This window comes from Bombyx mandarina, chromosome 21 (assembly GCF_030267445.1).
Source record: "Bombyx mandarina strain Sakado chromosome 21, ASM3026744v2".
Taxonomy (NCBI): domain Eukaryota; kingdom Metazoa; phylum Arthropoda; class Insecta; order Lepidoptera; family Bombycidae; genus Bombyx; species Bombyx mandarina.
In genome coordinates this window covers 9,047,068-9,061,330 of record NC_143227.1, presented here as the reverse complement: position 1 = coordinate 9,061,330, position 14,263 = coordinate 9,047,068, and the positions used below count along the sequence as shown (strand labels likewise).

At 31.6% G+C, this 14,263-nt stretch overlaps 2 protein-coding genes and 1 long non-coding RNA gene across 5 annotated transcripts; 1 reads left to right on the top strand and 2 right to left on the bottom strand.

Annotated features, from left to right (window-relative positions):
- Nucleotides 1-3,492: 3,492 nt before the first annotated feature.
- LOC149500461 (uncharacterized) lies at nucleotides 3,493-5,958 on the bottom strand. Of its 2 annotated transcripts, XR_016324932.1 has the most exons (3): nucleotides 5,534-5,958; nucleotides 5,013-5,259; nucleotides 3,493-4,440 (listed from the first exon to the last, which is right to left on the bottom strand). It is a non-coding gene; the product is annotated as an uncharacterized LOC149500461 (long non-coding RNA). The 2 variants fall into 2 exon arrangements; XR_016324931.1 differs by lacking the exon at nucleotides 5,534-5,958 and having other exon boundaries at nucleotides 5,013-5,414.
- A 14-nt stretch (nucleotides 5,959-5,972) lies between these two features.
- Nucleotides 5,973-11,037, top strand: MBD-like (methyl-CpG-binding domain protein 2). 2 transcript variants are annotated; one of them, XM_089736559.1, is made up of 5 exons: nucleotides 5,973-6,259; nucleotides 6,532-6,681; nucleotides 7,770-7,935; nucleotides 8,017-8,161; nucleotides 9,415-11,037. In XM_089736559.1, the coding sequence occupies exons 1-5, from the start codon at nucleotides 6,138-6,140 to the stop codon at nucleotides 9,579-9,581; spliced, it is 750 nt and encodes a 249-aa protein (XP_089592685.1). In that variant the 5' UTR covers nucleotides 5,973-6,137; the 3' UTR covers nucleotides 9,582-11,037. The 2 variants fall into 2 exon arrangements, with proteins under 2 accessions (XP_089592685.1, XP_028027552.1); XM_028171751.2 differs by lacking the exon at nucleotides 6,532-6,681 and having other exon boundaries at nucleotides 5,984-6,259.
- PIG-V (phosphatidylinositol glycan anchor biosynthesis class V) lies at nucleotides 10,357-14,263 on the bottom strand. Its single transcript, XM_028171741.2, has 2 exons — nucleotides 13,842-14,263; nucleotides 10,357-13,769 (listed from the first exon to the last, which is right to left on the bottom strand). Exon 2 carries the CDS (start codon nucleotides 13,762-13,764, stop codon nucleotides 12,166-12,168), a length of 1,599 nt encoding a protein of 532 aa, XP_028027542.2. The 5' UTR covers nucleotides 13,765-13,769; nucleotides 13,842-14,263; the 3' UTR covers nucleotides 10,357-12,165.

Here is a 14,263-nt window from a genome sequence, read left to right as displayed (position 1 = left end):
ACTTTTTTACACAGTCGAAATTATATTCCTAACATTAGTAAAATAACATTTTAATATTTTTTTTATAGGTTATGTATTGAAAGTGTTGGAAAATTATTTCATGTTTTAGCTGGAAAACGACATTGAGAATTATATGCAATACAAGATAATGGGCTCCATCAAATGAATTCGAATGAAACCAAACTGTTTACCATCCAAATTCGATTGTCGGGCAGATAGAAAACGAAAATTCACTCAAAGTGAACCTCGACCTGCATTTGTGAAACGGCAAAGACTCACTATTGTCAAGGAGATTGAAGAGACGACTAAAAATGAGATGTGTTATATTATTATACCTTTGCCATCTTGTAGTCAAGGTAGGTGTAACTGTCAATAATTAATAACACTCACAGATCTCATAATCAAATAACAATATCAGAAAAAAGGAGAATAGTTAGTTAGTTAGTGGAAGTAGCTAAAATGGGCAAGTGGACCTCAGTTCCTATTACATAAGGTACTAGGAAGTTTGTGATAATGAAAATTTATCACAGTGTAATATCACTTACTTACTTTAACAGTGAAGGAAAACATTGTGATGAAACCTGCACACCTAAATGTTCTTAGGATTTTCTTAGGTGTGTAATCCACCAACCAGCACTAGGCCAGCGTGGTGGACTAAGGCCTAAAAACCCTCTCAATGGTAGTGGAGGCCAGTGTCCAGCAAGGGGATATATTATATGGGCTGATGATGATGACTAGGAAGTTACATACTACTACTACTACTACTATAGTAATCGGCAAACTTCGTGAGCAAATGACCTTGACTGCGCAGAACCGAATTTTAGATCACTTTGGTGGTGAGGGTGAGGCGCGACGGCAGGGGAAATCGTATCGAGCGCGTTATTGGTAGATCAGTCGAACCCTGCGTCCCGCACTGCGCCCTCATTCCGCTTGCTCCCAAAAGTACGCTTGCGTACAGTGGAAAGTCTATCGTTATTAATCGTTAAGTTATTTGTTATAATTGCTTGTGGACTTTGTTGCCATTGCTATTTGTTGAGTGTTTGTTGATTTTTTATAAAACATACACTATGCCGTGACAAACTGGTGTAGTACTTAAAAGAAAGGGTAGAAAATTTGTGTACGACGTATATTGCTTCTTTATAAAACATGGGAAGAATGATATGGAAAAATTAAAACAGACTTCGGAAGCAACAAAAACATCAGTGAGTACTGTTAGGTGCATTATTAACGAAGCTAAAGGCTCTGGCTTGCTCGCCGTGTTTCGGACTCCGGGTAAGAAAAGATCAGGGAAGAAGAAAGTTACCGGAATGGATAGTTTCGTTCAATCTGTAATAAAAAGATGTAATCATAATAACTACATAACAAGCAGCGAAACTCCATACCGTAGAAAGGCTTCGAAAAATTTAAAGAAGATATAAATTTTAATGGCTCGGAATTAAGCTTACGACGGATTATGAAAGAGCTAGGCTTCAGATGGAAAAAAGAACAGAAAATAATCGGAAGCTGGTAAATGAAAAAAGTAACATTCGATTACTACGAATCGAATATCTTCAAAAAATAATTAATTATAGACAAAAAAGAAGACCGAATCGACCGAGTTGTAAACTACGCCGATGAGCCCTATGTCGACTCATCACGATGATAGCGACTCGGGTGATGAAAACAGTGATGATGATGATGGTCAAGATTATGATAACGAAAAAAAAATTACAAATACCAGCTTCGCTTCAACTGAACCAAGACCTGGCAACAGCTCTAGTTTTGACTTAATAGAAGGAATATCTATTTTACCCCAAGATTAAATTATTACAATTATTAACCTATATGTTTTGTTGATGTTCTAATAAATATATAAATAAATACATATGTTGATTTTAATAATTTAATAGCATTATGACGCAGAGTAAGTAATGTTTTTGCACGTGAGTGTACCATGCGCAAACTTACCCCCACTACGTCGACAAATGCTCAAGAAGTTTGCCGGTTATTATACTACAGTACACATATAATCCTATATATTTACAAACTATAAGTTTGTTGGGTACCTAGAAATTGCTAACATTATTTCATATTTCCAGATGTCCAGCCACTTGAAAATAGGTGTAGTAATGACAAAGCTATCCAAGTAGCTCCAGCACAGGAACACAAAGGCAAGGCAAGTGTGTATTGCCACATCACCCCTAAATATATCTGAAGCAAGTACAAGTAAACAATCAGAACCAGCAAAAAGAAAACTGTTGTTCCTGAGGACAAATTTGACAGTGATGAGTCAAATGCACCAGCAAAAGAAGGATCAACAGTTGACTATGAGTTATAGAAGAAGATTAATTAATATTTATTTAAATGAATATTAATGAATATAATTTTAATTATCGTGCAAAATTTGTGGTCAAAACATATATGTGTATTTTATAAATAAATATTCATTCTCAGTATTAATGTTGTTTTAATCTTCGATTGAAAAATTGGTTAATATTTTCGAATAACATAAACACGTGACTTTAAGCATAAACATATTTTTTAGGTAAATACTCTATTTAGCTTTGCTGGATTTATCCAATATTTCGACATACCAAAATTTCATACAGGAAAGACAGAGATAGATAGCTATCTGATTGAATACCTTGTAGAATTGAGCTTCGAAGAAAGCTCTTTTCTTCTCTTCAAAGTTTATTCTTATTCTTTATTAGAATTTATTCTAATTTGCACAGCTTCTCTAACCGACACTGCATGGAATAAATAATCATTATAATTATAAAATATATTTCTGTTTACATACCATACAATTTTCATAGTTGAAATATTAATTTGGATTGATATTAATTTATTTCGATTATCAAAATAATTTGTATTAAACATTTGTATTTCCTCAAAATTTCTATTTTTATAATAATGACTGTGACCACCCGATAAATAAAGAAATTAAAAATATTATAGATAACTTATTTTTAAATAATAGATTAAAAATTATAAACCAAGATAGCGTATTAAAATATTATATTATGCCTATCATTCTTAAATAATTCAGTAAAGAAATAATTTTCGCATTACCGTATATAATTAATATGAATAATAGGGTATTGCCCACTATGCTAAAAAAAATCATAAATTATGTTTTTTTGATACATCTACAAAAAAGCAAGTGTGTAATGCTGTTTCCATAAATAAAATGGCAAAAAAAAATTAAAGAAAGATATTATGCACAAGTTCAAATGCATATGTATTATACTAAAAGTAAAACTTGCTACTTTTGTGTAGCAAACAGCAACTTTGAAAAAAATAATCAGGTCACTATAATTAGTATTGATTTTGATCCCGAGTAAGTTGCACAGTTGTTAGGTAATGTAGTTTCTTTTTGGAAGAATAACATTTTTCTAATCTTACACAAAAATGTAATGTTAAATACTTAAAAAAATCTTCATACCTATTTTCCTTTTAGGGAGTACAAAATATTGATGTGTACAAAGTGAATGTGATTTAATAAAAATAATATTTCAATTTAAATATGTTTTATTTAAAAATTATTCTTAACATACAGGTACAAAGGTTACATAACATTAATATTTATTCCTTTTCATATATATAAGCCCATATTTAGCACATTTGTGGAAAACAGAATCAAAATAATAATGAGTTGCTAGCCATTCAAGACCAGCATAGAAGTCTTATTAAAATCTGTTCAGTAGTTTTTGAATGAAGAGTGAAAATACTTACAAAAATTCATATTTATAAGTAAGGATTACTTATTTAATTAAAGAGTCTTGTAGGTGGCAAACTATCTAAAAACTTTCTATTTTCCACCAAGTTGACATCAATTATCCTTCCTGCATATATATTTATTGTATTGTTTTTTTTATACTCTAACAAGGGGTGATATTACATTTGCAATTTCTGGGAGTTTGTTGAAAAATATATTGCTTGCTTGACTTACAGATAGATCGAAATCATCAGCCAATTGAGAGAATGTTCTATTTAATTTTATTCTCATCAAACATAATATAATATTTTGTTCAGAAACATTTGTATGTTTCTCAATCAAGCCTATTATGAAATGTAATTCTTGTGGAAGACCAATATATAAACGTGGTTTATTTTTCACTTTAGATAAAATTGTTAACACATTCATTTTTTCAACTTTTTTAGTCTTCTTGAGAGCTATAGTCTGCAGTGCACAAGTCTTTGATGGAGTGGAGATATAGAGAGATGACTCATAGTCAACTGTTGATCCTTCTGTTGCTGGTGCATTTGACTCATCACTGTCAAATTTGTCCTCAGGAACAACAGTTTTCTTTTTGCTGGTTCTGATTGTTTACTTGTACTTGCTTCAGATATATTTAGGGGTGATGTGGCAATACACACTTGCCTTGCCTTTGTGTTCCTGTGCTGGAGCTACTTGGATAGCTTTGTCATTACTACACCTATTTTCAAGTGGCTGGACATCTGGAAATATGAAATAATGTTAGCAATTTCTAGGTACCCAACAAACTTATAGTTTGTAAATATATAGGATTATATGTGTACTGTAGTAGTAGTAGTAGTAGTAGTAGTAGTAGTAGTAGTAGTAGTAGTAGTAGTAGTAGTAGTAGTAGTAGTAGTAGTAGTAGTAGTAGTAGTAGTAGTATGTAACTTCCTAGTCATCATCATCAGCCCATATAATATATCCCCTTGCTGGACACTGGCCTCCACTACCATTGAGAGGGTTTTTAGGCCTTAGTCCACCACGCTGGCCTAGTGCTGGTTGGTGGATTACACACCTAAGAAAATCCTAAGAACATTTAGGTGTGCAGGTTTCATCACAATGTTTTCCTTCACTGTTAAAGTAAGTAAGTGATATTACACTGTGATAAATTTTCATTATCACAAACTTCCTAGTACCTTATGTAATAGGAACTGAGGTCCACTTGCCCATTTTGGCTACTTCCACTAACTAACTAACTATTCTCCTTTTTTCTGATATTGTTATTTGATTATGAGATCTGTGAGTGTTACTAATTATTGACAGTTACACCTACCTTGACTACAAGATGGCAAAGGTATAATAATATAACACATCTCATTTATAGTCGTCTCTTCAATCTCCTTGACAATAGTGAGTCTTTGCCGTTTCACAAATGCAGGTCGAGGTTCACTTTGAGTGAATTTTCGTTTTCTATCTGCCCGACAATCGAATTTGGATGGTAAACAGTTTGGTTTCATTCGAATTCATTTGATGCAGCCCATTATCTTGTATTGCATATAATTCTCAATGTCGTTTTCCAGCTAAAACATGAAATAATTTTCCAACACTTTCAATACATAACCTATAAAAAAAATATTAAAATGTTATTTTACTAATGTTAGGAATATAATTTCGACTGTGTAAAAAAGTTATTATAATGTATACCTACATTATCTCTTGAAAGATAAATAATGAACATATTATTGACTTAATCTTTTTGGAGGATGGAAAAAATGTATTTGGTCTAACTTTACGCCAATGTACATTATTTCATTTATTTATTTTTTAATTTTTTTAATTAAACTGTATACATACCAATCAATTGCTCCTTCAGGATTTATATATGTTTTTTTTTCTCTCGATTAAAACCGCGTAGACGGTACAAAGTTTAGGCATTATAGTTGACGCATGCGCAGTACACATATTTTGCATACATTTAATCAACTAATACAAATAGTAAATTAAACAAAAAACGAGTAATTTCGAAAGAGAACAAACGTGTTTTATATAAGAACAATCGAAAATGAATATTTACGAGTCATTAAGGACGAAAAAATATTAAAAATTGCAATCGAGGGGCTAACTTGTACATATATTTTTAATAATCTTTTTAAAATAAATAAATGCAGAACAAACAATTATTAACAGTGAACAATCAAGAACAAATGATGAACAAACGAATTAATAGAAAATAAGTAGAAAATAGGAAAGAAAAATTTTTTTGAGGGGCTAACTTCATTCACCTAAACATACCTGTTTCAGTGTTTACCTATATAGGTCTATGGTTTACATGAAATGTGTAGTAGGGTCATAATATATTAAGTGTTTAATCTATGGTCATACTCAAAACATTCTCTAAATTGAAATTGGAATATTAGTGTGGTTTGATTTATTAAGAAGAAAGAAATAAACCGTAAATATGAACATATCTATCGAAAGAAAAAGATCCGATTGTTCAGCGTTACCCAAAGGCTGGCAAAGAGAGGAAGTAGTTAGAAAAACAGGTCTGTCGGCAGGGAAGGTTGATGTTTATTATTACAGGTAATCAAGTCAATATAATTATGATTAGTTGTAAAAATTACAAAAAGAAATCACGGATAGATGTAAGAAATTTAAATGTAACCATTTGTTTATATGCTAAAATTATAATTGTTGAAAAATATTGAAACTTATTATTACTAGGGAAAACTATATGCAATTGGAAACAAACTACTAATCTCTTAAATTTCTAACAGCACATCACATTTATCATCATAAGAGGGCTTGAAAACCATAACTGAACCACCACTTTCTGATGACAATATTTTCTGTAGTCCAACAGGTAAAAAGTTTCGCAGTAAGCCAGAGCTTGTTCGTTATCTCGGTGATAGTGTGGACCTGTCGTGTTTCGACTTTCAGCAAGGTCAGATAAACACAATGTTGCTGTGCAAGGCCAAGAAAGCACGAGCGCAGTTTGACTACAGGTTCCCATTAGTGTCCTAACTTATCTTGTGTTGTGAGTTGTTAGTGCAATTCTGTGCTTTGTGTTTTTCATCTGTAATGCTGTTATGTTCAATAGACGCTTAAATTATAATGTTTACCTTAATACTGGGTCAATTGCCTAGTATTAAGTGGATTATTCATTACCGCAAGTTTGGGTAATTGTAATGTTCATCACTAAAGGTTTCAACAGTTGCACAGCTTCAAAATCGATTGAATTATTACCATAATATCATTTAGTTTAACAAGCTTAGGCTTATTAAAGCTTTGAAATCATTTTACAATCTTCTTGTACAGGTGCGGATCTATGTCTAAACACCTCTCATTCATCAACCACTTTAGGCCACAAACATAAAACTCTTAATGGAGTAACAAAATTCCAAATTTTAGATCTGTATCTGAAATATCTTTATCATTTGGCACCAGTAGTTAAATTCTTTACACACTTATATTACAGTAGCTGTTATGTAGCATTATTGTTAATAACATTCTGGCTTAGTGCATCATAATACATTTGTGTCTCATGGTTAAATGTTGTGATGCTGTTGTTTGTGTTTGGTATTTTGGTTTTTTTTTGTTTTGTTTTTTTTCGTTTATAATGTTATGTAACTAAGGTTGATGTTCTGCACGGTGAAACATCAACGAATAGCATGAATATAATGTTAACAAATGTTCTCTGCCGCTCTAAAGGAAATTAATTTCAATTATGATACACTGTTGTTTTAACTATTTTGATGGCACAAAAAAGGCAATACAAGACATATGTGTCTCTTTTTATTTTATTTATTGCATATGTGGGTAAAAAAGTTAAAATCTCATCTGGTGTTAGGTGGTTACCTGAAGCCTACAGACATCACAATGTAAATCTCAATTATGTAGTATAGCAACTGTCCTAACACTGGAACCAGAACACATGACTGTTTTGTGGTAGAAATGGATAGGCTGGTGGGTAGGTACTGATTCATGGGTGTGGAGGATCACAAGATGCCCTACCACCAGTAAGATTCTTTGCAGTTTTGTTACCAAAATTAGAATACATTAGATTAAAGATTTAATCATTTTATTTAAATAGGGGTGTACGTAATGATGCCTCATTAGTGCCACCAATTCGTCAAACAGCATCAATATTCAAACAGCCTGTGACAGTCTACAAAACTCAAGACAGTAAAGTTAAAACAGATCTCAAGCATGGGACACAGGAAAAGCCTAAACAATTATTTTGGGAAAAAAGACTAGAGGTAAGACTTCTACTTACTTTTAAACACTTACTAAACAGTTAACCACTGAGCAAGTTTACCGATAAGAGAAAAAAATTTCAGGGATTGACAGCTTGTGATGCAAATGGTGTAATTGGAACTACGAGTCTACCAAAATACATCAAATCCTTGGGACCATACACTTCTGATGCCACCACTATCCAGTCATTGGCTACAGCACTGCATGTATCTTCACAACCTATTACTGGTAAAAAAAATCTACATATTAGAAACTATTTAGCTGTTTTAAAACTTTAATATCATGTCAAATATCTGGTGTTAAGTAAATACCACAGATTGACATCAACCATCCATAGACATCAACAACGTAAATGCCCCAAGGTGGGTACCCTAAGACTAGGTCTGAGTCTCAATACGGTTGCTGCACGCCTCAAATTGAAGTGCACTACTGCTTTGCAGGAAAAATAGGCGATGTAGTGGTAACTACCCGTGCAGGGTCACAAGACCCCCTACTACCTGTAATTACGCTAATTATATTTTTACTGCGCGATTCGAATCGCATCTGGCGATGCGACTGTGCTGGTGTGGTGATACGAATGCACCGGGCTTCTTATCCCGCAGGCCACGAGAACTCAAAATTGTTCTGTGATTATTGCAATATTACAAAACATACACGTACGTAAAGTACACAGAGTATATGAAAGACGTACATTCATGGTTTTCGATTCGCTCGATGCGAATGCGTCTATCTTATCCTTTAGGACTCGACGAATTGAATGTTTGTAAGGCTAATAGGCACTGTAGGGGACTTCCATTATCTTGTATACTTGAATAATGTTCGATTCTGGTGTTAAAATGAAGCTTCGGGATATATCCAGCACATCTGTCAGTACCATTCCATATAGTATAAAATATATATCGATATAATATTAACATTTCGAATTGGTCATTGGTTCTAAATTCAGTGAGTAACATCAAGGAAATAGGTCACTGAAATTTTATAAAACATATTTTTGGACGTAAATCATCACAATTAATTGAATGAATTTGAACTTGAAAATGGGCATTATTGCAGCTTGACATCCAACAGTCTTATTCTGAACAGATATTAATTTCGTTTTCAGTGATAAATTATTTAATTTGGATATATACATATTCTAAAATATATTAAAGTTTATAGATGCTTTAGATACTGATAATGTTAGCCTTTAACTGAATTATTATATTTGACAAATTACAAATTACAGACTATACATGACCATCTTTCTCTGGCATATCCAAGGGAATAAAGTTTTAAAAATATAATTTTTTTTATTAATTTATGTATATCAATATGACATATTTTTGGTCACATTATTCTAAACCCCACGCTTTACTATATCAAAAAGAACCTTTTGAATAACAAGAAAACTTACTTTAATTAAGCATAGGAACTTAAATTTGTAAACTCATGAATATTACAAACTTTCTGCATTTTTAACAACTCTTTAATTATTTCAGGACAAATAGGATCGAAACAAGCCATAAAAGACAATCCAGGTGTTTTTTTAAACCCAGAACAACCCCTGATTGCTGCAGTGACCATCACTAAGGAAGATGTGCGACGCCAAGAGGAGCGCGTGAAGCGAGCTCGCCAGCGATTGCGACAAGCATTATCGGTGGCCTAGGGCTGCGACGGCGGCGGTGAGCCTAGTGTGGAAACCGCTGCCGACCTTTCTATGTCTGCTATGCTTCCCGACTCTACACAGGACTCCCCCAAGTCCACAGAGTCTAATAGAAATGACTAAAATGGTTTATACTTTTTGTAAAACCATATTGCATGATGTCGAATTCCACTAAATAAGATATGATTCCCGATTGAATTAATTGAACTCAATAGTAATGTAACAAGACACAATTTGATGTTATCTGAATGGAAGTATACAAAAATTTTATATACCAAAATTTTCTTGTTAGTCTTCAATGAGTAAAGGGAAGTAGTAATTATTGCCTCGTTATTTGGTTAGATACCCTGGATACTGCACCAGGTCCCGATTTGACTCACAACTGGAGTCTGTAATCTCACTAGATATGGTATTTGGTACCTAAGATTTCTTGTTTTTTTTCTGGTATGTGTATAGAACCCTTGGGGCCTCAATGCGAGAAAATAGTGATTTAGGTCCACTGGGAATTTCAACATTTCCTTATTTAGCTATAATTATGTCATTTTAATCATTTTTAAAATGCCAACATTGGTCTCAACAGAATTGCTATGACATAATATGAAAACAGTTTTATATCATAATTATCTTACTATCCTATTTAATAAGTTTAAGATTAGATATACAAATCTACTTATCTTTAGACATGGCCTAATTAATTTAAAGAAAATAAATCAGTCTAGCGTCGCATGGTCACATCAACAGCAACCACAATGACAGGCTATTGAGTAAAAGTCGTACACAGTTTTTACACATTAATTTATTAAAAGGCAATTGTTGCAATTATTGTGTATTCTATCACTATCTGTAATTGCAAGATAGTTCACAACCATAAATTTTTAAAACAGCTTTTAGGTAAAACTTCTAAATTGCATGAAAATAAGCATAATCGTATTTGCAAAGTGTACACATTTATACGCGGTGGTGTAAAGATACCGATCCCGCAACCGGAAACGGAAATAAACTTGAAAACATTGATTAAAAAAAAAAGTTTTGTATTACGATGTTTACATTTTGTGAATAACCCGTGATTGCATATTCCGCGTGTTTGCCGATTATAATTGTGTTTATTGACAAAAAATATGGCACAAATTGGGAAAATTCTAATGTTTTTCTTACTTGTAGGCTGCAGAAAAAAAAGTAATATAATTATTATCTAATTTAAAAGATTTTCGGGATCGATTCCAGTACACCCTTTTTAAGTGAGATATAAGGCGTAATTGAAATTCATTAAAGGTAGATTTAAATTTGTAGAAAACCTAGTGATTGCAATATTTAAAATGGACGGCGCGAAATGACGGACAAGCAGAATGTTTAAGATATTAAATTTTAGTAGTAAATATAGTATTTAAGTTTTGATAAGTGATATTTAGTTTTTTGTGTTAATGGTCTTATTTCTATCAATAAAAATAGTGAAAATAAATTAAATTATGTTATTTTTTTTAAGTATTTCTCACACTATGACTAGAAAAAATGGCTAAATTGTCAAGCTTATGTCTTAGGTCTTATGATTATAATTTAAATGGGCATAGCATAGCTTATTATTGGCAGTCTTACTTGGATAATAATAATTTTTAAATACTTTAATTACTCTACCATATCGAGGGGTGAAAGGCTATTTGGTTTGAGTGACATTTTTGCAACATAACAGGAGAGCCATTTAAAGTTTAAAATTAAAAAAAATGTTATGAATAAAATTCTTCAACTAATTATTAAATGGAGTAAACTTAATTGCAGTACAATTAAAAATATCGAACCGTATAAGCTAACACCAAATTAAACGCACATTTATGAGTAATTCCAAAGATAAATTTCGCGTATTAAGTAAAATGTCACAGACCAAATAACATTTCACTCCTTGATATGTAATTAATTGCATTACTTTGGGAAAAGTATTACAATCCTATATTTGATTTTGATTTCATTCAACTATATATATACCCATGATATGCAATATATAACATAAATTTTAACTAAGTAAATTACTTTTATTACAAGGCCACAATAATTATTGTTTAATTTATTGCATAAAGTAAAACTTAATACTTTCTATTATCCAATTCCATCATCCAGCATTAAATTTGGAATAAATAATATGTGTGTACTACTACCTGAAAGCTCATCTATTTCTATTTTATAATTTATCATGAGAGCGAAATATAAAATGTAGATATTTTTTTTTAAGTTTACTTGCATGCATTCATTTAAGTAGGTCTAGTGGTTTTCAGACTGCTATTAAACACCAGAACACAACCCTTTTTGTAAAAAAGGTCATTGTGAAACAATGTTCTGTTAGTATTAAAATAGTATAGAATTAATAGCCTTCCGAATACATTTAAAACAAATATTGAGAATTCAAAATTAACATAAGATTTGCCTACATTTCCTAAGTTATGGTCCCCTATTTAATTTCAAACTTCTTAGATTGCTTGCTACCTAATCTTTGATTCTTTATGCTGAATAACAGTTAAATAATTAAACATCTGATATGCTTCTAAACAATCACATAATTGATTCATAAAAGGATATGTTGTTTTATACTGTACATTTTCTATGTCCACGGATAAAAATTTGAAAACAAAATTGTACCAGCAACAAAGTACCCTATAAAATAATACTGTATCAAGCGAGATTGAAAATCAAGCATTTTTCTTGATATTATAAAAGTTTTCCATTTGCTGTACATGTTGTCTAATCCCTCTAAATTGGCAATAGACAAATGATGTGATGGAATTTTCTTTCCTGTTGTAATTTCACGGAAATGTTCATTAATAGTGTTTTGTTCAGATGTCGGAGTAGGACCAGCATTTAATTTACTTGAACAAATCCAGTACAATACAGGGCTAGCGGAAGCCAGGAGTCTAGTTGTAACTTGAATGTGAACAAAAAAAATACAAAATATAGATAGAAAAAATACATGAACCACATATAAGTAAAGAGCAGGATCATTTGCACCAAATCCTTTAGCACACTGTTTTGATCTGCAAGAAGTCTTAGTTGAGTAACCACTTAATGAACTGAACTTTAAACCAAGTTTCAAACATAGCTTAAAATTGTTAAAAAAATACAGTAAACAATAATAATTTAATAAAATAAGTATAGGAGCAGCAAGAATGAAATTAGGGATTTGCTTTAATTTGTAATATTTAAAAAACCCTACATCCCAATATTGACTTTGAATATAACTGTAGGATAAAGGTATTGAGTAATTACACCAAGGACTTTCAGCTGTACCAGGCAAAACATAGTCTGCTTTTATTAAAAATTCAGGTAAATTATGTTCACTAGGTACACAGTATTTAAAATAATTGTAAGTTTGAACCAAAAGAAATGGTATAATTGCAATTATTATAGTTAAGAACAGTGCCATGAATGATATGAATAAAGGCAACAATAACAAAGGAAGTATTATCCTACACTTTAATGTCTTATATTTGTACACAATTTCAGGAAGTGTTCTTTCAATAATATTCTTAAAACTTGTATAAAATATAAAACCCAAATTTACAATACCATTTGATCTTGTAATAATTGAAAGCCCTGCAGGTATGCCACTCAATATATCAATATTAGCAAACCTTAATGTTTCACTATCTGTGCATTTCAACATTGTGTAGAATGACATCCAAGCAAATAGTGTCTCAGAATATGGAGCAGAAAAAAATATACTTGCAGGGTTAATGCTATACAATATGACAGACTTATAAGCTCTACATTCACTTTTTAAGATTCTCAAGCTTAATTGATGCAAGATGTCTGCAGACTTCAAAAACAAACAGATGTTAATTATTGTCGCAGATAATAATAAGCAACTATGAAAATTAAGAAATGTTCCAATAGCGCTATTTAGCCCGTAGGCAAAATATCGCACGCTCAGGGGGTAAAACGGATTAAATGCTAAACAATTCTCATACGTGTATCCATACTGAGCAATGTGTATAAAATATTGAGCATCCCATCTTTTAAAACCGCCGAAAAGTTTATCAACTATACTATCTAACCAACTTTTGTACATAGTGGGGTCTTCCGGACTGACGAAAACCTTAGCGTCGTGATCAGGTATGATGAGATTCGATACAGCTTGCAATAAAATTATTATCATTCTTGAATTAAACGCAAACCACATAAGCTTTTGTCGCGGTGAATACATGATTTCTGCGGAATTAGGAATTAAATTAGGTTTAAATATTACTAATTAGTCTAGCACTATAATAAAAACGTTATTACCTTATCCGTTTGTGGTTAAATCACAAGCACATCGTTTGTGTACGACCGAATTTAAATAATACAATAAATATAGATTTAAATTTCAAATCGTTCAATGTTGTGTTAAAATTCTGAAGACGTTGACATTTAACCAATTAATGACAATAAGATATGGTAGTTTTTCCAAAATCGCTAACGCAATGAATTGTGAGACAACTGACTCTTTAAATTATAAAAATCAGAATGTTTAAAAATTATGTAGTACTACTAGGATAGTGGACAAAATAAAAGCTAAAAACCAGAAAAGTATAAAAATTATTTCAGTGGAAAAACTTCCCGTCGATCAATCAATCTGAAAGCTTTTTAGGGAAAAGGCTTAAAAGCATAGATAGTGTTTATTTAGTTTAATACACTTATTTTTATTAAAGAAAATATTTACTAAT

Coding starts and splice junctions, on each gene's coding strand:
- PIG-V (XM_028171741.2), bottom strand. CDS start 13,764: ATGTATTCACCGCGACAAAAGCTTATGTGGTTTGCGTTTAATTCAAGA.
- MBD-like (XM_089736559.1), top strand. CDS start 6,138: ATGAACATATCTATCGAAAGAAAAAGATCCGATTGTTCAGCGTTACCC. Junction 6,682..7,769: donor CGAGCGCAGTTTGACTACAG/GTTCCCATTAGT, acceptor TTATTTAAATAG/GGGTGTACGTAATGATGCCT. Junction 7,936..8,016: donor TTTGGGAAAAAAGACTAGAG/GTAAGACTTCTA, acceptor AAAAAATTTCAG/GGATTGACAGCTTGTGATGC.